This window comes from Manacus vitellinus, unplaced genomic scaffold, assembly GCF_001715985.3.
Source record: "Manacus vitellinus isolate BGI_N305 unplaced genomic scaffold, ASM171598v3 scaffold_2_pilon, whole genome shotgun sequence".
NCBI lineage: Eukaryota > Metazoa > Chordata > Aves > Passeriformes > Pipridae > Manacus > Manacus vitellinus.
Window position 1 is genome coordinate 9,974,764 of NW_021940208.1, and position 24,255 is coordinate 9,999,018.

At 36.4% G+C, this 24,255-nt stretch overlaps 1 protein-coding gene across 1 annotated transcript in view; it reads left to right on the top strand.

Annotated features, from left to right (window-relative positions):
- Positions 1–23,778, top strand: part of YAP1 (Yes associated protein 1) — a gene marked incomplete at its 5' end in the record, with an annotated part of 86,812 nt that extends 63,034 nt beyond the window's left edge. The window contains 5 exons of the mRNA XM_029960972.1: positions 6,950–7,131; positions 8,648–8,695; positions 18,562–18,692; positions 22,718–22,830; positions 23,473–23,778. Of these exons, the coding sequence (XP_029816832.1) occupies positions 6,950–7,131; positions 8,648–8,695; positions 18,562–18,692; positions 22,718–22,830; positions 23,473–23,711 (713 nt within the window). The remainder of the gene's footprint in view (positions 1–6,949; positions 7,132–8,647; positions 8,696–18,561; positions 18,693–22,717; positions 22,831–23,472) is intronic.
- Between the last annotated feature and the right edge of the window lie 477 nt (positions 23,779–24,255).

Genomic DNA, 24,255 nt, shown 5'->3' on the forward strand with positions numbered 1-24,255 from the left:
AAATACTTATTTGTTGTGCACCATTGTATCAGACAGTGAAATCTTAGTTTGTTTGAAAGCAGGGTGCATTTATATCTCTTTACTCTTTATTAAATCTGTCCACAAGTATTATGTCAGGATGCAGTTATCTACTTAATGTAGAATATTTCTATACTAATAAATAGGGGAAAAACCAGAGTTTTCTTAAGGATTTATCAAGGTAGTAGGTTTATATAAGTTTATACCTGTTTGGGGTTTTGTTTTGTTTTCAGAGTAATTTAGCCCTGTTTTAGAAAGGAGATTTATTGCTAATGATGTCTGTGTGCCAGTAAAAACAGTGCATGCTTCCAGTGTTGTGCTAAGCAGCTGTGATAGTAAAAGGAAACTGCACTCCTGATAGGTATGTTTTTTCCACCATATCCTTCTAATAGTACAGTTTGCACTTCTCTGTTAATGAGCATACTGTGTTAGAAGTTGAAGGTGGAATCCTTTTGAACACATAATTTATTATATGCAATCTAAATATATATATCTCCAATAATTATATATCTCTATATCTAATCATATATGATCTTAAATTCAAAGAAGCGTCAGGTTTTTTCCTCTTTGAATTCAATCATGTTGAAACACAATTGCAGTTTCTTATAGAGAGAAATGTTTCTTGACAAGTATACTGTTGATTTTATTTTTTTACGGTAGTTTTCACTGGATTTTTTAATTCCTGTTTAATCATTTCTAATGGGTTTATAACAGAGATTAAAAAAAGATATAGATGTACACGTGCATATACATAGGGCTTGTTCCCTTAAAACAAATTGAAGGAAACCTGCATTAAAAGAAAGGGTTTTGGCCTCTTTAATGCAGGAAGTATTATGTGGTGATTAACCAGTAAAACTGTTTGCAGCTAATACCCTTATGTACACTCCTTGCTGATTAAACTTTGATCTAAAATGTGGACTAGCTTTCATTAAATATATTTTTCCAGATACTGAGTTTGACAGACATGGGGCCTTGGTGAGCTCAGATTCCTGCTCTTCTGCATTTCTTACATACAGTTTAAACTGAGATGACATTACATCACATTTTCTTCCCATAATCTGTCCAATGCAGTGTCTTACGTAGTTCTCCTGTAGTACTAATACTTAGGGTGTCAATTGCATTCTGTATGAAGATTTAAAAATAAAGTCAAATATTTTAAAAATCGTATTGCCTTTCAAAATTAAAATTGATTTATTTTTAAAGAGTGGAAAATGTTTTGTTTTGTATGTGTACACTGACCTGAAGTTCCTAATAGCTACTTACTTTACTGCAGAATCTCATTTATATTTGCTTTTCTGGCTGGCATACACTGAGTGAAAGTCCTTTATAAGTATTGCTATTGGGGAAAAATCCTGATACAGCGTTTTACTCCAGTTTAGTTTCCAGTGTGTTAATAGTCTGTGTGCAGATGCTATGGAGTGTTAGTGGTGATCAGTCAATCCACTCATTGCACCTTGACATTTTACAATAGAGACAGAATTTTAAAAACAATTACTTAAATTAATTTAAATTGTTTTAACCAGCTGGTGCAATAGTGTTAGTAGAACAAAAAGAAAAATACTGATTTCATTTGAGTGCAAGTAAACAGTAAATGTAGAGTAACCAATCTGTAGTTTGGATATGCTTCTGTAATAGTACTTTCATTGGATAGATCTTGTTTTAACCAAAATTCACGGCAGGAATGTGTGAATATTTCTTTTTACTTGACTAAGACACTAAGATTTGTTTGTACCCTTAAGAGAGTAAAATGAGCCCAGAGTCCGTTTCAGGTTTCCCCCAAAGTCTAAGCTCCAGGATTCTAAGATTAATCAGAGACCGAAAGCAATGGAATATTTTATTGTGCTAATTTTTAGGTTGGTTTATAACAGCGGCATTATGAAACTGCAACTGGGATTTCCTTGAAGTAATAGACAATGCATTATAAAGAATGCAACCCAGAAACATTACTTATATCTTGATTAAATAACAAATTGTTGTACCAAGTCTCTCTTAAAAAGTCACTTGGAACATGTTTTTATTACTTCTGAGGCTCACTCTTTCAAATCCTGCTTGTAATTTTTTTTCTTCACAGCTCTTTTAAATGTAATCAAAGAGAATTTTTTGCCTTTGTTGTAGTTGCAAACTAACACCATGTAAAACCCTGACCATAGCCAAAAATTATGCACAATGACAAAAATGGTATCTGGTTCCTAAATGAAACTGAAGTGGACGAGTTCTCTTTTTTAGTTCCCCCAGTGAAAACATTAATTCTTAATACTAAGGACAGCCAGTTATAGTATGCTAAAATTCTGAGCTTTTTTGTTGTTGTTTGTTCAACTAAATAATGTCTTTAATTTTGCAGATTAAAATTAGGTTTAGCTTTGAAGGGTGAAATTATAACGAAATTAAAAAAAAATCAAACATTCAACTGTGCCTATTAATCATTAAGGGTGTAATCTCTGCATGGGATTCTCCATAGGGCAAAGAAAGTGTTACTGCAAGCTGTCACAGCCCTGGGACTTGCCATTTTCAATTGACGTAGGATCTTGAGAGAGAATTAGCCTTTTATGTTTCAGTTGTTAACAAGCTGCTGGCCTTTTTTCTCTAGCACCAATGCCTGGTAATAGTTTCTCCCTCTTGGTTTTGGTTTTTGAGTTTTGTTTGTTTGTTTCTTTTTTATTTTTCATGTGGTCTTTATCATTTAGACAGCAGTCTAAACTTGTTTTCAATAACTGTCAGGTAGTATCTGCTGCAGTACAGAAGAGGCATTTTTGCTGTTGAGTTTGGACAGTAGAAGAACATTTAATGTGTAGCATTTGAAGACCACTCATTTTCTATTCTTGAAAGCATATTGCAGCACTTACAATTGACTATATCCTGCAGATTGTGAAACTAAGCCATATTATAGGACTACAAGATCTTTTTTATTGTCTTAAGTTGCCTGTGTTTTTTAACTTGTCTGCCCCTCCTCCCTCAAATCCCCCTCTTCTAGAAAGAAAGACTTGTTTGTTCCTGCTCTGCCTGTGAGGTCTTTGCAGCCTCCGCTGTGTGGGTGCAGAGCCCCTTATTTAAATGCTTTCCATGGAACATAAGGAACAGGATGCATTAGAAAACTGGTAAGTCCTAGCTAATAGATAAAATGAAGCTCTTTACCTTTGAATTCAAAGTACTTAAAAAGAGCTGTGCGTGTCAGCATCATCACAGACCCATGAGATGTGGAAAAAATAAAATGTCCTTATCTGAGATCACATTGATAAGCATGTTCTTTAGAGTGCAGATCTCTGCAGTTGCATCCGTGGTAAGTAATGGAGAATTGAGAATGTAAAAAAAAAAAAACCAAACCACCCACGAAACAAACAAATAAACAAACAAAACAACAACTTCAAAACAACAACAAAAAGCTTTAAACCCCTCTTTTTTCACTACCATTGAAACAAGATATGTTTCCTCTCTTTTCATTAAGTATTGTATTGGAAATGATAAAAATTACATTCTTCTTATCACCAAGGTGGCTGAAAATCACTGAGTGTAATTACTGCTGGGTTTTTGGTCACTGGTTCTTCACTTGGATATGTTAAATCAATGAAATTCAGTTAACTGCATCTTCTTTTAATATCCTGACTTTTAGTTTATATTCGGGGTTAAAAATAGTTCACTCATATAAAAAACATCTCCATGATCTGTTCTGAGGACAGTTTAAAGTTTTATCAGTTTGAAGTCTTGCATTTTCATTCTTGAAATAATAAAATGTTCAGAAACATCCTTTTAATGGAGACCTGATCAATAATAATTTAGAAACTGGAATTATAGGTTCAGTTTCCGAAGAGTTGCCAAATCATCTCATTAAGTTTTCCTCTAATATTTATTGATGAATATTAAGTACACACCAAAGTCTCAGTATCTTATGATATTCCAGTTTTAGATACGCTTTCAGCTACAAATTTACTTTAAAAATAGACATTAGAAGGCATTTTGGGGATCTAGGATGAGGGATTAAAACAAAAAATATCAGAGAAACATGATTTCTTTCTTATAGTTTTTGTTGTGAAGTCAGTAGATGAGAAGAATGGAGCAAACAGTGGTCAGAGAGAACAGGAATAATACATGCAGCTGTCAGAAAGATACACTTATGTAAAATATGAAGCATTTGGCATGAGCAGGAAATTATTTACAAAACTACCTATTCGTGGAAAAGAGACCTAGGGAAATAATACTTGTATAGTGCATTCAGGAAAAACAAAATCATAACATATTGAAGGAATGTTACTGATACTGCACTTAAGTGTTTAAGGTTAGGCACTTAAATTTTTATGAGGTTATCTGTAATATGCCTTGGCTGTGAATACATTGAGGCAGGACTCCAAAACCTCCAAAACCAAGATATGATTATATCTTTGGGGACTAAACCGCAAAGGCAGCCTTTTTAACCAAAAGAAATTGACGTTTTTTCAGCTTTGGTTACTTAATTTTTACAAACTAGGTAGTCTGCTTTTAACTTAGATGTACTTCTTTCTGGTGATTGTAATTTTCAAACTTTCTTCCCTCATGGCTTTCTACTGTAACTGACCTTCCATCTTGTTTAATAACAGGGTTTGAATCCCGGAACTTCTGAAGGGTAGCACAGACTTCAGATGGAGTTGCAGAATTAACTAACAGCAGGAGAAGGCTGTTGTTTTCTGTTGTTCCCTACTAACTCCTTCATTACTGCTTTTAAGTTGAAAGAGGGTAAGATATATAAAGCAAAAGGCATGGTCCTGGTTCCAGACTTGAAAAGAGAGAAAGAAGGACATATGTTCCCCATTCCAGCAATGTCATGTCTAGCTTGTCTAGAACTGCTAGATGGGCTGCATTTCTTTTTGCATTGCTTTCTCTATCTTCAACTTTGCCCTGATTTGGTAACTGTAGGTAGTCTTAATTGCTGTCAGTCTTCCAGCAAACAGTGCCCAGTGGAGATCCTGGAGCATGTAATTAAAAGTTCGCTGCCCACATCCTTACAGGACAGCTGTTGAAGCTGTTTGAACTTCTGCTTAACATTTTCCAGTGTCTTGGGACCAGTCTTCCTGTTGCTGCCTTAGAGACCACAACTTGTATAGGATATCTGGTTAATTAGCTGATTCTGGTCAACTTCTTCCTAAAGTTCAGTTCTGATGGGGAAGTGATGCTGTGTGTCTCGTCCATGCTGGATAAGGATGGGACTCGTGGGTTAGAGTTGAACCTCTGGCCCTTGGTATTCTTTTTGTTGTTTCTGCTTGGCATTGGAATTCAGTTTCTATTCCTACTTCACTGGTTCGCTTACCTTTACAGGAAGTTTTATCTTATTAGTGATCATATGTATGAAACTCTCTCACTAGTAACCGCATAAAATATTATTTCAAATTACTTCAAGCTATTTGACACCATTTAATTTTGACGTGACTCATGAAAATGTGCCCCATCTGCCCATTAGACTGTTGACTCTGTGCTAGACCAGTGGATTAGTTGAAAGTTGGACTGAAGAGTTGAGTCTGTAACTGGTTTAGTCTTTTTTTTTTTGACTTTCTGTTATCACTCCAGTTAGTATATGGCATTTGTTCTTCATATATTACCTCCCAATGGAAAGGTGAGCTGTGGCAAGGGAAAAAGGGAGCAAGGCTTATGGACAGTGGAGACTGAAGGGCTTTTCAGTGAAAAGTTGATACCGATTCTTTATGAGATAGTTGTCCTTTCTTATGGCAGTTATAAGTGTTAGTGTTCCAGAAATTCTCTATATGAGGAGAACATTTAATCAAACTAATTCAACAGATGGTTTTCTTTGCCCCAAATCACCCTGTCATCCTAAAAGAAGCTCTCTCCTTTTTTTTTCTATGTTTCTATAAACTATAATCCTCATTCCCAGAAAAAAATATAAACCTCTACCATTCTCCTATCACTGCTTTATTCTGTAGCATTTTGTGAATGTTAACAGATTCAGGCTATTACAGAAAACACAATGGAGAGTTAATTCCAAAACTGAAAGCCCTTGAAAATGTTGTCCTTGCAATACAGTCAGCCTTTCCCAGCCCTATGTTTTGCTATGGGAACTCTAGTCCCTCCATTGACTTTAACCATACTGGTATCTTATGAGGGAGAAATCCGGCCTGTCAGGTAGATGCATCCCAGTCATGCATTATTTTATAAAATAAAATTGTCTTAGACCTTGATTTTATGGGGGAAGATGGGTTCTCATTGTCCATTAGGCATAGGAAGTGACACTTTTTCTTCTCCGCTCCCGAGAAAAGATGCATTGCATACTGCTGTGGGGTAAAAGAAAATGAAGCAAAATCTTTCCTATGTTGATGTCAGTAGTTATGGCTGTATAATTCATCTGCCATTTTTGTACCAGCTCTAATTTTGCCTGTCAAAAAGCTCTAAATAAAGTCTGTAACACTAAAAGCTTGATGTGACATGGATGTGAATGCTTGTTGCATGACCTGCACTGCAGTGGGAAGAATTTAACTTCCACTTAAATTAACCTTTAACTAGATGTAGTTCAGTATAAGTATGATGACCATTGTCATTCTCTGTGTTCTTGAGTTTAATGATTCTAAGATTTCACATGAATAAAAAAAGTTATACTATTCGTGTCTAAAGTGAGAATAGTTTATTAGAAAGAAGAGAGATCCTTGTAATTCGACTTGAAATATTTTACTACCACTTTTGAATTTTTCACCAGCTTATATATTTAACTGTTCTCAGAAGCTTTTCGAACAAGTATGCATTCTTAAACAGGAGACTATTATGTTAATTTTACACACGTTGATTGCTCACACATGTGAGCATACATTTCACACTTTGAACATCAGTGTAACTGCATGTTTTGCACTGTCATGGCTTGTCATATAAATTTTTTACTATATGCCTTTTATGGATAATACTTTCCTTACCTGTATTTATTTGAGTTTCATTTTAAATGTTTATTGTTTTGGTTCCTTAGCCATGAATCAGCGAATCAGCCAAAGTGCTCCAGTGAAACAGCCACCTCCTCTGGCTCCTCAGAGTCCTCAGGGTGGTGTGATGGGTGGGAGTAGCTCCAATCAGCAGCAACAGATGAGACTTCAGCAGCTACAGATGGAGAAAGAAAGGCTGAGACTGAAGCATCAAGAACTGCTTCGGCAGGTGAGGCCACAGGTTAGACACCTACTTCCACTATTTCTTTTGTATGTTATGTTTTGATTTGGCTAAGTTGTTGTTTCAGTGAGTCTTAAAGACCTGTGACTGTACAAAAAGCTTTGAGACCTAGAAAGGTCTGAATTTATGCTCTTACTTATACCAGCTTGGTAGTGAAAATGTCTGACTTATCAGACTGAAGGATTTTGCTTTCCTTCCTCATTCCTCCCTCTAAAAGAATTCTCTGAGAACAGGTTTCATAAACCAAAAAGGATGACAACATGGACTGTTGATGTGATTGGATATTCCTCTTGAGGATATATTTCATATTCATTGAGTTCCAAGTCATGTAAAAGGCAAAAAGTTGGTTCCCACAGCTGCTTTGGTTTTCCCTTTTAAGTGGAAGAAAGTCTTCAGTTTTAGAACCTGTTGTAGTCTGCAATATTTTGAAGTATTTTTAAAGTTCATATAAGATTCATTAAGGGGGACACCTTGTTGCCAAAATCTTGCCTGTTCAACAGTGGAGTGAGCATGGAACAACTGAATCACTGCTGTGTTTTGAACCCATGGTTCTCTTATGCTGAAGAACTTCAAACTTCATAATTAGGCTACAAGCTATTCTTTTCAGTATTTTTCTACTGTATGAATATAGCTGTAGCAGATGTTAAAGTGTAGGACTAGACTTTCCAGTCTCTGGATGTTGAATTCGGTCTTGACCTCCTTTTGACTCTAAGCCTTCTGCTTCGATTTTTCCATCTGAATGTTTTAAGAGTTGCTACCATCTGTGCTAGATACCTAGGGTATTCTTTGGGGTTTTGACACTGCCAGAGAAAGCACTAATCTTTTCTTTGAGGAAAACCTTCTAAAATCTTATCCTTTTCACTTTGGGTGATGGGCCTTGTATCAGAAGAGGATAATATCTTAATGTCCTCAAAGACAGCTTTTCTCTTTCTTCATCACCTGCAGTATTCTGTCCTGGATTCTGACTCCCGTTATCCCCTTTGTAGTCAAGGCCTGTTTTGTAGGAATCTTCAGCATCTCTTGGTGTAAGATGGGTCATCTTTACAGCCGTTACTTTTTATAGTACTCTAGGTAAGAATACATTGCAAAGGTGGTATCAGGACTTTCTCTCTGCTTAAGCACCTGGGCTTCTGCTGTTCCTGCTTTGCAATTAATCCACCAACAAACATTTTACCCTGCGCTAGCATGCTTCTAGGTAGGCCTTCTAATTGTCTTCTTGCCTCAGTTGTCATTGAGAACCTGACTAACTTTGGACCAGGTGACAGCCAGTTTTCTTCATGTTGTTCTCTCTAGTCGTTAAGCTTATCTGTCAAATACTCATCCTTGGTAAATCTGTGAGTTTTGTTTCACTGTGTCATGATTTTTATAGTTTCTTAACTCCCTTATCCTGTCTCATCTGGCCTGTCTTGGGGGCTTGATACTACAAGATGGTGTTTGTAAGACAGCCTGCATAGGTAAACCATGCAGCTAAAGTAATTTTTATCCATCTTATTTTTACTCTTAGGCATTGCGGAATATCAATCCCAGCACAGCAAATTCTCCAAAACATCAGGTAGGCTCTTAACTGATGTTTCAGCATAATTAGAAAAATGAAAGCATTAAATTAGGCTAGCAGGGAACTTTTTGCTACATGAAGGCATTCTAAGAACAGAAAAAACATACAAACAAAACCGAGCTCTGCCATGCGAATTTTTGAACTACTTTTCTGGTCGTGACCCTAAACACTGTTTTTTAAGAGTGCTGCATTACCACAACTTTATATCAATATTTAAGAGCAAATGAGGAATTCATTGCACATTTTTCTACATTGAAAACAACCTTCTTGTTTAGCATTCTTGAGGATACTGTTATTCCAGTCCCATTGTCATCAAGATGTGTATTTAAAAGAAACTATCTGAGGTAGTAGTTAGTGACTTTTAAGTACTGTTCATATGAATGTTCTTATCGGTTTGTTTAAACAGGTATGATCTTAAAGAAGGATATCTGTAATCAGTTAATAAAAAGTCACTTGAAATATTTATGATTTTTAAACATGCAGAGGTAACAGAATTACTTAATAGATTAGACTAACAAAATAATTGCTATGCAATTATATAATACATAATATGTAACTATTCCATTTTGACATTTAGCAGGCTCTTTCACAGGTACATTTTCCAAATAGGAACAATTCAGAAAAGCCTTTCAAGTTCAGACCAAAACAAAATTGTTCAAAATGTGAAGCATAATAAACAGATTAATGTGATCTTCTTTTAGTTTCTAAAGAAGTTGAATGTGGAATGAATCTCTGAAAGGGTGATTTATATGTATATTCAGAGAACTTCACGTTTGCTGGTGCTAACAGTATTCTTAATCTGTTAGTTCTTAGTACAATATTTATATTGGCTTGTATTGTACTTTGTGTTTTAAGAACAACTGTATGCACTAGGCAGGAAAAGCAGAATAAAAGAAAGTATCCTGTGTTTGGAAGCCATGGTGTACTATTGCATACCACAAAATTTGTATGTTACTAGTTCGGAGAAGAGGAACCTCAGACCTTAGAAATAGTGCTGACATCCTGGAATAAATACTTTGCTTGGCAATACCAGAGCAGTTCTTAAACTGAAGCATTTTAATTGAGATGTAATAACTTGATTCCTTTACAGACCATTAACCACATAATGATCTTGGCAATCAATATTAGATACTATTCTAGAGGAGAAAAAAAATCCTAAAGAATTGTGGATATACAAGAGAATAAACAAAGGAGGACACTCCTCCACACCAGTTGGAAACACCTTATCTTCTGGCATAATTAGGTCGTTCAGAAGGATTCAGGAGGGATGTTTTTCTTACTGAATCCCAAAAGCATATTCTATGTTATCTTGTATACTTGGAGCCCTGTCATACCATTGTTCATTCTTCCACAGTATCTTCTTTCTGTAGCCAACTCAGAAATATGCAGCGAGTGGAGAACTTTGGTATCAGTTTCATACTTAACTCTATAAGATGAGATTTTTGGAACTTCTTGAAATTCTGGCTTTAAATCCTAAAAAGCTGCAAAAACTCAAAGGGCCTATACTGATAATTCATTAAATACCTATGTAGTGGTCACTGCTTTGGGATAGAAACTGATGAAAGGATTTGTGCAAAAATCAGGATTGCTGTTACATTTAAACTAGTTTCATACCAGGCTCACCTATATAGTCACCTGCCTGGGATCAGTTTTATTAGTCTGCACTTGTTAATGAGTTAAAGTGTGTTTGAGTGATCTGTTGGATAGAAAAGTACACAATCATGTCAACTTATAAGTTCTATAATACTAGATTATTCATGTTGTATCATCTAAATGTATTTTTTGTGTTTTCGTGTGTCACCTCAATAACGTATTGAGCAACCACAGGTGGAAGAAAGTGCTTAGAGAAGTGCTTCTGGAAATTGTTCTCTAAATGCTTCTTGAGGCCTTGTACTATAGAGGCAATTGTTGTCTGTCTTCTCCCATGATGCTATCTGTACATCCAATCAGGTCACAGATGACCTAGTGAATCTGTGAAAAGTCTGTAGAAAGAATGAACATTTCTTCAGTCAACTTTTTCTTTCTGACAGATCCTTTCTTTCTTTTTGAAAAAAGTTAATGAGGTCTGAAGGAATTATCTGCTTTCGTGATGATAAAGGTGTGCTTGGTGACAGAATAATAGCTTCTCTTGCTAAATTTTAGATGTTCTCTTAAGGAATACTGAAAATAAAATCTTCATATGTTCAGTGCTCTTAATTCTGGGAAGACTAAAGTCTTTTGTTTGTGAAGAAATTTTGTGACACCAGCATTCTTAAAGCTTGTCTCTAATGAAATATCTGGCTTATATGGATAAAAAGTCCTTAACTTTTAATGGGATCTCTGAGCTTTTCTAAATCACAGAATCAAATAAGTTGGAAGGGACTGGTAGAGGTCATCTAGTCCAACATCCTCTTCCTTCTTGACATTTTTGTCCATGTATCCTGGATACAGTACCATGGGTGCATTGTTGTCTATGGTCAGGTTTTTTTAGTACTGACTGATCATAGTATAGTGTCTTTACCACTTTTTATCTCTGCTGTGATACTGTAGTGACACTAACACTCCAGGTGTTATGTATGGAGGCCTTAGCACCTTCTGGAAGGAGTAAACAATTGCTCAGCTTCATCTGTTTTTAGCAAGCACTGTAAGAGACTCTCCTTGTTTGAATGAGGATTTTATTGTAATGCTAAAAATATCCAAGTCAAAGGTATCTGTAGCAAAAACTGTAATTTCCAGACTTATCGTGTGTAAACAAGAACTGTCAATACATCCAGGAAATTTGAAAACACCAAGCATCTGTCCTGTTACTTAACGTTCTTCATTATCAATTATTTATGAAACTTTATAGATGTCTATCTGTCTTAGTTAAGAGATTGAATGACTTGAGTTTCTCTCCATCCCCAGTAGCTCTCCTTCCATTTTTCTACAGTTAGCATCTGGTTGTCAACAATGTCTCACCTACAGCAGATGTCAATCAGCTTTGTATATGTCATAAAATTGGCCAGATATTAAGTAACAGATTCTGGTATGTGATGGAAAGAAATAGAGGCAAATAATGTGAAGGCACTGATGGCATTATTCTTAGATGATGTGCAAACGACTTTCTCATGCTAAGACTGAAAGAATTATTATTTATCTGCTTCTAATAGCAAGATATTTGTTAGTAATATCAGCACAGACATTTATGAGATAGGTTCCTATGTATATGCTTGCTCATTCTGTATCTACTGCTTGTTTCTAGCACTGAAATGAGATCTCTGAGAACAGCCCTGTTTCCCTGCTACTCTGTTCAGCTGTGCTTTCCAGCTTGGCTTTTCATTACCTCTGTGCTGCTTTCTTGGTAGTTCTGTATGCCTGGAATGTGCTCTCTGTTGATTGTTTCCATTCTTTTGTCCTTTATATTATATGAAGTACCTCTCATATTCTCTGTCCAGTTGACCTAAACTCATTTCTAATCAACTTTTGAGTGATATCCTGTAAATTTCCCTTCTCGGTATAGAATCTGCAGAGACATACGGCCAGTCTGTCACTCTCTGCTGAGCCACTTGGTTTTGTTTCATACTTTTTTTCATGTTTGCACTGCATAAAATATATGCACTTACAGTACTGAATAGTTACTGGGTTTGAAATGTTATTTTAGTTTCCTGTGGTTCCTGTTTTTTTAGAAGTTCATCTTGATTGATGTTTGACACCTTTCATCAGCTTAGCTGAGATTTTGAGTATTCCAAGTAAATATTAAACTCTTAGAATACTCATAAATTGTTTTACAAGAAAGAATTTTTTTCAGTCACTTTTCATGCACACCAATACAAAGCTGTGTTACTGTCAGATTTGGGACATGTTCTAGAAAGAAAGGAAGATGTCATTTAAAACAAGTGCAGTCTTGAATTCTGTACTCTCTGGACTTCTATGATTAGTGAGGCTGGAAGTTTTACTGAAGACTTCAGGTATTATTTGTGACCCTTTCGTTGGGTTTTAATTGCTTGATAGCTCTTTTTACTAGTGCTAAGTTCTGCTTTATCCCTCGTGGTTTAAGTTTTGGTAGATGTTTCTTTAGCACAGTGAAACAGAGCAAGGACAGAAAGTTGGTACTCTCCAAAATCGATAACAAAAGTTACTAGAGAACTGTCATGAAGATAAGGGAGCCGAGCAGCATATATAATATCATAAGATTCCAAGGAAGCAGAAATCAACTTTGTATGCATTTATTTATCTCAGCTTTCATTGAACTGTTGATAAGCTTTAGTTGACAGGAATATTTGACTTCATTAGGTAACAAACTGTTGTTATTCACTGGACTACCTTCCAAAAATCTTTACAATTAATGAACTGATTCCTTTAGATTGCGGCAGTAAATTCAGCATGTAATAACAAGTCTTAGCTTACTGTCTTTATATAGGCATCTGATTCTAGGAAAGCACTTGTATTTTAGGTAGCTAAAGATTAGTTCAGATAATCTGTGAAGTACCTGTCAATTACTCAGCATCAGTTGCACAGAGCTTTGTTACAGAGTACCATGAAGCTTACACATAAGGTAGCACACCTATACAGTACCGTGACTTGGAAAATTAATTCACAGGAAGACTTAGTCAGCTGGCTAGAGCAATCCTAAACTGGGACTGAAGACTGCAGCTGAGGAGTTGTGTGGTATTTTTTTAAGCAAAATATTTGCTTCTTAATAAAATTACTTCTTGCTGAGAGGTCTGGTAGACATGCTCTGGCAAACTGAACTGCAGCAGTTTAAGGTGTTTAACTCGGCTGTCTGCCAGTGATTGCCTTAATAATAAGACAGCAGAACAGGATGTATTTAATGTCCTTTTTGCATAATCTATTAGCTGAAGCATTGGTGCGGCCACACTGCAAGACAGATCAAATATCTGATCTGTCAGAAAAAAACATTTTTCAGCTTGATCTGTTTTCTGATTTGTCTTAGTGTATGGCCATACAAATGCTAGTTCCCAGCTGAAAGGAGGGTAAGAATATGCAGTCAAAGGCCATCTGTAACTATCAGTAGAAAGTCACTTGGAGTTGCCCACTGTGTTGACCCAGAGTGATTAAGAAATCGAGATCTTCCTCTGACCTGACTAAAAAACTCTGCTGCTTCTAAACACTATGAAATAAATATGAAAGTTTTGTCAGAGCATCAAGGATTTCAGCTTGAAGTGTGATGTCCTGTAGAAATTATGGAGATGTTCCTTGACCACATTATTGTTGAAGTTTCTGGTATTTCTGATGAGCATGCACTAAGGTACTGCTTAAAATACATGATTGGACATAAATAAGCAGACTGAGACTAAGTTGTTGAAAGGGTGTCCTATGTGGCTGCATTTGTTGGGGGGCAGTGTATGCTGGCTGCCATCAAAGTATACAAAAGGTGGAATTCGGATAGTTTTACTGCAAAAGCAACTTTGCTGTTGTTCAGCCATCTTGGGAACTAAATGCTCTAAATGTTATTCAGGTCCTGAAATAGTAGAGTAGCTTCATTTGTTATTGAAAACCACAGATCTGAGTGAAACTTTATTAGTTCATGTGGCAAGAGTTTGAGTTTCACACACTGTTGGTTTAAGTAGGAGCAGATGAGCCGCATTAGCTGGAAGATACCCAGTAGGAAAGATATTTGTATTATTTTAGTAATTTGAAAATTCAGAAGCTGTTGATTGGACTTGCAGCACCTAAGCTTTACAGATCAACAAAATAATTATATTGCTTACTTTGAAAGTAGATCTTTATGGATAAACACCTTGTCTTAAAGTCTGTAGAGTAAACCAGAACTACCTTCATTGCCAATGCCTCTCATTGCTTCAGGACACATTTTGTGTCTGTATAGGAGTTGTAGCTCTCTGCAGAGGGTTTCTTGTAGTCACCAGTGCTGCTTGCAGTTGCAAAACTTAATCACAGAAGTACTGCTAAAGCAATTGGGCAGCAAAAGATACAAGTCCTGTTGACCGAGTATGAGATGGCTGTGAATAATAAGCAGTAGAGGGAGGCCATTCAGCTGTGCATGGCCTTCCTGATTGCTTACTCCTGCTGACAGGTACCTTCCTTACAGAGCTCTGAGACACTTCAGCAGTGCAGGTGTAGTGCTGTGGAGCCAGGAGTAGATATAGATACTAAGAGGGTATAAAGCAATGGCTTTATACTCAAGAGGAATATGAAGCAGGGGCACAGCAAAGGTCTGCAAAACCAGACAAGAAGCTATTCCATTTTATGCTGCCCTATCTGCGCTTGTCATGCTCTACATAGCGTTGAGTTCTTTTCTAGGTGTATACAATAGAATTAATTATCACTCTGTGAGTATCACCTCTTAAATTAATTTTGCTGATTTTCACAGTTGCAACACTGAATGGTATGTTTTCCCCTTACTCTTCACAAATTGCATAACTCATCATTGCTGAGTTTATTTGTCTTCATCTGTCTGTGTGTCTTCCCTATTTCTTTTGTATATGTGCTGTAACTCTGTGGCCGTCACAAGAATGCAGACAGTTAATACGAGGAAGAAACTGGTGCTGTAAGTGTGTCCATAAGTGTTGTGGTCTTGTCCTTCCCCTAAAACTTCTCTCCCATGCCAGGGAAGCTTGTGGATAATTTGATAGTCAAGCAGTGGAGCAGTGGTTGGGGGCAGAAATGTTACAATTGGCACTCTTAAAGTAAATTTATAAAACCAATTAAAAGCATATTTTAATTCAAATTGAGTAGCGTATCATATGTTTGACACAGTAAGAATATGATAAGTGAGTTGCACAAGGGAGTCGTCTGCCTTTCCTGAAAAGGACATGAAGATAAAAATGCTCTGAAAAAGGTATTTTTATAAAGTTACTTTGGACATGGTGTGAATGACCTGGAACTGCATGTAAAATTTAATCTGTATGCAATTATGACAAAAAAGACATTGATAAGGTCAGCCAGATAAACTACACAGTGCTGACCTTATTTTTAAAATTATTTAAGGAGATGAGACAGATCATTTTGGGTTTTTTGTAATAACAAAAATTCAACTTTTGTGTTACCAATAGGTATTAATCTTTTCTTTTCCCAGAGGTACTTAAAAAAAGTTTGACATACTTACAAAAATAGGATGAGATCAGGTTATAGAAATCTAAGCCAGGATTTTGTCATGGTTTTATTTTTGCCTCCAGACTTTAAATACTTCTAATAAAGGATATATTTTAAAGCATGAACTAAAAGCCTAGAGTTCACATTGCTCTGTTTGGAGCTGGGAGAGGCTTGTACCCTTCCATACATTTTTTTACATTTAGGAAGCGTAAGTTTTTTTATTGCAAATCAGTTTTATAAAGACAGAGAAATGAAAAGACCATTCTTCAAGCAACACAACTTCAGTTTCCATTACGTGGACCTTTTAGGAAAAATAGTCTTAATACATTCTTTAGGGCTTGTAGGAAACTGCTTATCTTACATAATGATTTAAAATTACTCTGTATTTGTTTCTGAGTAGTCCATCTTTTTGGGTAACTCCTTTCTCTTTCAGACTTCCAGAATGACATAAGTGTATTACTTAAATGACTAATGTAATAACATTCTTTCAAGGGGAAAGTGCTTCTGACTTCTAAATAAGTATCACTAATGCTACTTATAAATAGTTAAAAATAGTTGTAGTTTTGCATTTTTAGCAGTGTTGTTGAAACAAGGGTAAAAGTAGTACTAATTTTAAAAATACTAGTTGGACTACATTGTACATACCAAAGAATAGGCAAAATACAATTGTCTCTCCTGGCTTAATACAACTCTTTTTAGTGGGTCTTCAGTGAAATGTGGTAAACAGAAAAGAATTTGTGGCTTTTTTCTTTCCTGTTGTCAGTAGCTCTTGAAAAGGGGACATGTATGGATTTCCTCTTCTCTCTTTTTCTCACTCTCTCAACTATTAAGTCAGGAGGCAGTGCTGATTGGAAAGACCAGGCCTACCACACAATGAGATACAATGTCACTTTCATGCTTCGTATACAAAAACGAGTCCATGTTGGTTTTGCTTTTTTACTACTCTTTGTGGCACTGGTGTATGATTAAGCTGCTTCTGCAGTTTTGGCTCCTCCTCTTCATCCTAGTCAGGGACTGCAGCTCAAGGAAATAAAGATGCAATGTACAGATCAAACCAAGAGGGAAGGGGAAAAGGACAAAGCATGTGAGTGAACCATCTCTGGGATGGCTGTTTTAAGACCTTCTGCCTTCTTCAGATCACTGTTTAGGAAGCATTCCAGGAACGAAAACTTATTGGTTTTTTTTCTAAATGGATTTAGTCTACCTGTATATCAGGTAATTTGTGACTGATACAAGTTTGTATACTTAGCTGTAAAGTAAGACCTCATTATATAGGCTTTCAACTTGGGTTTAGTACATAAGCAAATGAAAATTATATGGATAAACCTTTATAAATTATTAAAAGGTGCCTAGCATCATGTGATCTGAAAATGAGGAAGGAGTATTGTTACTATTTGTTAGAACAGTGGCAAAGTAAGTGGTGGTAAGCAGGGGACTGGATTTACTTGAAGTAGGAAGTTGGATGTGATGAACACAAAAACCAGTGATATGTTTGTACACTTTCTGCAAAGACCTAATCAAGTGTAGCGAGAAAATCTTCTAGTGCAAGACATAAAACTTGGTATTAAAGGGATATGTAATAATAATCAGCAGGAATGGGAGTGAAGCATATGCAGATGAGAAAAGTTAAAAAAAAACAGGCAGGAGGGAAGTATTCCAGCACAGTCTGCTGGAAAATAAAATAACCTTAAACTTTTTTTAAAAGAAAACACTAGAAGAATTGGAGAAAGGTTATTTTTTATATTTTAAAAGTGTACAGTACAGTAGTCCTTAGGCTTGTCATTGAGAATGGATGAAGATCTTTCACTTTACAAGTGAGAAATATTGAGTACTGTCAAAATGGCAAGATTGGTTTTGCTTGAGGTTATCTTTCCAGGCACAACCTGGAAATGACATACTACTAATAATGGTAACAAGATAGTCAAAAGATTTATTTACCAGTCTTTACATTAACAAAGCTCAGTCATGGTGAGCCATTGATGATGTTTTAGGAGAGTTGCTTGAAGAAAATTATTTTTTCTTTCACATGTTTAACTCATTGATTACTTGTTTAAAAAGGGGGAGAGGGATCACTGGAAATTGCATAAAGTGCTGCTTATCTCCATCCACCTTTAATTTAATGTATTTTATGTTAAAACTTATTTTCATTAATTACTAATGACAGGCTTTATGGATGGTTTGATTCAAGCTGGTGAACAGTCAGATGTGTAAAAATGTATATGTAATCTAGGTTTGTAACTTCAGAATAGCAGTGTCTTAAGTTTTATGAAGAAATTACTGGGGATTAAAGAGCTTTGGGATTTATTGCTGGGACAAATCAAATTGATTTGACCAGTCAGAAATTTCAAAATACATGCCTCAAACAGGAAGAGTGAATGGGGAAGCCTTGAAACAAGAAAGGTACAAAGGAAACCAGGGAGTGAATCAGAATTTAAGAGAAACAGGGGGAAAGTGCTAATCAGTAGAGGTAGACAGACATATATTTGGGGTCAGATAGTATTAGCAATTCTTTTCTTGATCTTAAGAATATACTTAGCAAAAAGATATTGAAATGAATTAGAAAATATTTATGTAAATATACAGATATTTGTATCCATAAATACATTTTCAGTGCAGTCTCTGTAATGTTGGGCATGATTTGGGGAACTTGCATTGTCATTGAAGCCAGGACAGATTCTTGCTTTGTCCTCAGAAACTTAATTTCATTTAACTCTTGTAACTGGAAGCAGTAAAAGCATCAATTATCTATAATGTCATGTATCCGTGTATCTGAAAAGTGCATTCAAATGCCTAACATGATCTCTCTTTTTCCCCCCCTCCTGCTGTTCTAGGAATTGGCTCTCCGTAGCCAGCTTCCAACAATGGAACAAGACGGTGGATCGCAAAACCCCGTGTCATCTCCTGGAATGTCTCAGGAACTGAGAACAATGACTACAAATAGTTCTGATCCCTTTCTTAACAGGTTTGTAGGAGTAGCTACTAGAGGAAAAAAATTTGATTTAAAATTCTGTTTGGTACATGTAATAGTTTATTTTGAACATCTGTCTGTGCCAAGAGCCACAGCTGTAAATGAATCTTTCCTTAAATGGCAAGTCTAGTAAAAGTTGAGGATTAAAAGCTGTCTCCTGTGGGAGGAAGTAGTCTGTTCAGACTTGTAGGAAGGTTTTTATTCAAAGTCATAACATGTTTGTCTCTGCATAATCTGTTGACTAACAGTCATTTCAAATTACTGACTCAAAGAATTTGTGAATAGCTCGCTGTGAGATCAAATGAACTGTGAGGCACATTTAGGACTACACCTTGAGGTTAATTTTAAAGTTTCTCCATTCACCCCTTCCTTCCACTTCAAGTATTTAGCAGTATTTTTACTCTCTTAATGTTAGGTTTGCAAATAGTGGCATGTTTCATTTTAAACGCTGTATTATTTTGAAGTGGGTATTTTAGAATTAGAATTTTACAGTATACACTAGTTTTTAATATAACTTTTTCCTTAATCCCTCTGAGTTGGAGTGTTTGTTATGCTGGAAATATTGTTCAAATTACAGCTTGTAAATGCTTCATACTAAACATTACAACTTTGGAAAAACTGCTGGAGCTTGAGATGAATGATGTCTGTATTTTGGGTAGCCCCTCAGGAAAATTTATCTCCTACACAGATAAATATGACTAGAAAACTTAATTTTTTGTTAGAGGGACGGTTTATCCTCTATGGAATTCATCCTGGGGTCTTGTGTGAGCTGCAGCTGTGCTGGTCTTGTCCTAAAGTATAGAAAGGACAAGAAATGTTAAACCTGACCTGCTCTCCTGAGAAGGCTCAGTAGACAGATGATGGTCTTGATGTGTTCTAGTAACATACTAGCTTGAATTTCTGGAAGGCTGTTGCCATCATACGTACAGGTCCTCACATCTTCAAAACCTGTTTTCTGAAAAAAAAACTTCTTCAGGTTTCAAATGGCCACAGCAATGGGCTGATGCAGTTTATCCATTGTGAGTCTACACACATGAAATACAAAGTGATGGATCTTTGCCATTAGCTACAAACAGGACAAAAGCTAGAAAGGGCAAATTCATGTTTTGTAATTTCATGGCAGGTTGATATTTACTGTAAAGTGCAAAAAGATACTGCTTGCCTAGTTGCATATAGGTTTGACTGGGTTTGTGGGCTTTTTTTGTAGCCCTTACTCCACACAAAATATTAAAAATGTGTACTTGACTTGAGTTCAGAATATTTTAATTTGCATTTTGATCTGAGCATTGTCTCCTTCTAGGTTATTTTATGTGCATCACCTCATTTAATTCTATCATATGGGTATGGGAAAGGGATTTTTAAGAAAGGACATTTGTGAAAATGCTTTGCTGTCCTGAATTAGATACAGCAGTCCAATAGTTTTGCTCTAAAGTTCTTGTTGATATTCCTTATGTTAAAGTTCAGACTTAGGGAAATACTTTGTTCTGTCTTTATAGGCTGTATATAAAGTTCCTGGTGAACTAATTTTAGGCCTAGGTCCTAGTTTTAGGCCCTGAACTTGGATATCCAAAGTTTAGGTAGTCCAGTGCTTGTATAATAGAAACATTAAAAAAAAAAATCTCAGAAAATAATGAGTACACTGGAGCAATTTGAGAAAACATGCAGTAGTGTTTTCACGTACATAGTCTAATCTTCTGCCTGCTATCTTCAGTACTTCCTGTCATTGTGGCATATTTGATTTTTTTGAATGGGTCATTCAACAGTGCAGATTTTATTAGACTATTTCACCTTTTGATTTACCACGCTGTTCATATATTTTTGTCTGCTAGATTTATATTGGTAGTGATGGTAATTCTCTGTTTAACTCCTAAATTGGTATTTCTTCTTTTGTATACACATATTTTAATAGTTATTAGTTGAAGAAGAATCCACTCTATTTTGGGTAATGCTGTTTAGTTCAATGTGGTAATTTTGGGTGGTATGACTACTAAATGAAGAAATCCTTGTGGAAGAGAGAGGAAATGTATATTAAGGAGTGATTTGAAGAGAAGTGCTGGACATTCCAAGTGTGAGAGCAGCAGCCAAAAAGCCTTCTCCACTAAAGTGATTTAGTTCAGCATTGCCTCAGTTCTGTTTTTAGTATTTTGTCCCATAAAGTAAACCAGCATCTTTTTTCACAGAAGTTTTAAATAGTTTATTTATTAGGATTGTGTCAAATGTGTGGTGATTCTATTCTTAAATCAATCTAAAAAAAGAGAAGTATTTATGATTTAACTGTAAAGAAATGTTAGGTTTCTTTCTTGTATGGTAAAGATGTCCTCATGAAATCTAATACATATATATGTCTAATGGCATTCTACTGGCATCCAATGTTGAATAGCTGTTCATCACCATTTTGGTTCTTCATTCTTAATAAAAAGACATATACTATATACTTCACAAGCACATTATGAGAAATATCAGTATGTCTTCAGATGCTAATTTGAACAATAAATCAAGTTGATCTTCATTTAGTATGCAGGCTGAAAATCAGTAAGGATTCTCAGTGAATGCTACCACAACCTGAAGAAATATAGATTTTGAAAATATTTTGTGAAAAGACTGGATATTAGGAAATGCAGGGGAAGGGAGGTAGCAGTGTGCTCCTGCAACTGCTTATGCAGGCCACTGCTCCTGCCATCAAACCTCCTCTGGCATGGGCTCCTCTCCACAGGCTGGAGCTCTTGCCAGGAGCCTGCTCTTACTTGGCCTCTCCATGGACTACAGCTTCCTTCAAGGCGTGCCCCCCTGCTCCAACACAGGGTCCTCCAGGGGCTGCAGGTGGATCTCTGCTCCATCATGTTACCTCCATGGGCTGCAGGAGCACAGCTGCTTCACCATGGTCTGCACCTTGGGCTGCAGGGGAAATCTGTGCTCTGGCATCTGGAGCACCTGCTCCCCCTCCTTCTGCACTGACCTTGGTGCCTGCAGGGCTGTTTCTCTCACATATTCTCACTCCTCTCCTCTCCTCTCTCCCATCTGTTCAGCATTTTTACTCTTTTTTTAAAAAAAATATGTTATCACAAAGGTACCACCACTGTCACTGTTGGGCTCAGCTTTGGGCAGTTGGACCACTTTGGAGCCAGCTGGAACCAGCTGGGTCAGACATCGAATCAGCTCCTGGTGCCTTCTCACAGGGTACATCCCTGCAGACCCCTTGCTACCAAAACCTTGCTATGTAAACTCAATACACTGGCCAGCTTCCCCACCCCATCCCAAATTTCCCACTGTGGCTTTCTTGGTTTTGCTCACTGTGCTGACAGTAAGATGGCAGTAAGAAAGTGAGTGCATGTAAGGCCCCATGCCATTAGTTTGGTTAACCGTTCTGTCAACAGGATCATTCTGAGCGGGTTTGTTTACAGGACAGCTTCTGTACTAGTATTTGATTTATATTAGGGCACTCCATTGCCTTGACGTGTGACTGAACAAGTAGTAATGCAGCAGTGGGAAGCAACTGAAGAATAGCTAAAGGAGTTCCAACTATTTATAACAGCAGTGACCTAAAAATATACTTCAGTGGTTGATTAAACATGAGGACATTAGTAGTTAGAAATATTTTTTTGTTATCCTTATGGAAGCCTGAAAGGATGAACCATCATTATTATTAATATTTTTATAATCATTACAGACTATCTCATATGCTTCCAATGGTTTTAGCTCTGGGTGGGTGGGTGTGAAAATATTAAAATTATGCAGAACACAAGTAGGCAGTTTCTTAAAGCTGCTTGAATATGCTCTCATCAAGTTAAATTGAATCTAAATAATATGGTTTTAATTGGAAAAGGTCTGCATAAAGTACAACCCAGGTGTCCCACCCAGACAAAGGCTTCGGTTTTTTTATCACAGTAGAGCATTTCTCAGGACAGTAATGTTTGCAAAGCCCTTGAATTGGTTGAAAACAAGCATCTATTTTATTTTCCTCTATAATCCTCTGTTTTTCTTCAAAAACCCTCATTTTTTTTCTCTTTCTTCTGTTGCAGTGGAACATATCACTCCAGAGATGAAAGCACAGATAGTGGACTTAGCATGAGCAGTTACAGTGTACCCAGAACCCCAGATGACTTCCTGAACAGTGTTGATGAGATGGATACAGGTCTGGTTTTGTGTTCATTTTTAATGCATGTTTTCCTAATATACTTGTATCCATTTGCAATGAAAACAGTTAACTCCGAGAAGCTGTGATACTTTTTGCATTGTTTTTCTACCTTTTTCTATTTTTTCTATTTCCCCTATTTCTGTAGTAGAAATGTTATGGTTAGATTTGTAAAAAACGTATTGATAATCAACTGTATTGGAAGGATGGGAGATTGCTCATAAACAGTATCACTCTTGTTATAAGGAATTTGAGTGTGTTATAAGGAATTTGCTTTTTAAAGTATATTTTTTGTTCAGAGCTAAGAATAATATCTCCTCCAGTGTTGTTAATACTACTCCAAAACTGTGTTTGATTCAGTATTGTCTTTTTCCTTTAAGTGTAAAAATCAGATTATGCTAAATGACATCAAAGATCTGTAGAGATCTGGGTTGCATAGATGAAAATTTGAAACAAAGACATGTTCTTTGTACACCTACGTGCATTCAAGTTACCTTTGGGTTTTGTGATGGATTTCTGTGAATCACATTGTTTGTATAATGCAAGAGACACATGATTAACCTTTAACCAGTTGTCCTGTTTAATTATAGGTTTGGTACTTCCAGTATATTTAATATCCATCTTACTTTGTGTTATAACTAGGTGACAGTATCGGCCAAAGTAACATACCATCCCATCAGAACCGTTTCCCAGACTACCTTGAAGCCATTCCAGGGACAAATGTGGACCTTGGGACACTGGAAGGAGATGGGATGAATATAGAAGGAGAAGAACTGATGCCAAGTCTGCAAGAGGCTTTGAGCTCTGACATCCTTAATGACATGGAATCTGTCTTGGCAGCCACCAAGCTAGATAAAGAGAGTTTTCTTACTTGGTTATAGGGGCCTCAGGGAGACTGAATTCTAAATCTGTGAAGGATCTAAGGAGATTAGGACATCTGTATCTGAAGTTCAGAACAAGCCAGTGTGGCACACTTTGGCTTGTGTTCAGAAAAAGTAAATGAACAAATATTCAACAAGATTCTTTCAGTTTGCTCTTCCTTGTCCATCGCTGCTGTTATATATTGCTGACTTTTTTCCACAGTTGACTCTGAAGAACAGACATCTTGATTTTTTTCTATTGCTGTTGCAACTACTGTTCAAGGGGGGTGGGGAGGGATGATGAGCCTATTTGGATGACGAATGCCATTCCTTCTGTCCTAGTGTGCGCTTGCATATCATTTTATCTAAGTACTCAGATTTGAGAGTTAATTTCTGCATGTCACTGCTTGTAGTTTGCTTAGCTAGTTGTCTACTGCTGCCTGTGACAAGTGGTAAAACATGACATACTCGGGTGACAAGCCAAAAATGATGTATCTGGTCAAAAGAAGTCAATACTGATTTGGAGATACAACTTAAAGGATGGCTGAAGACTGTTTGGCATTAA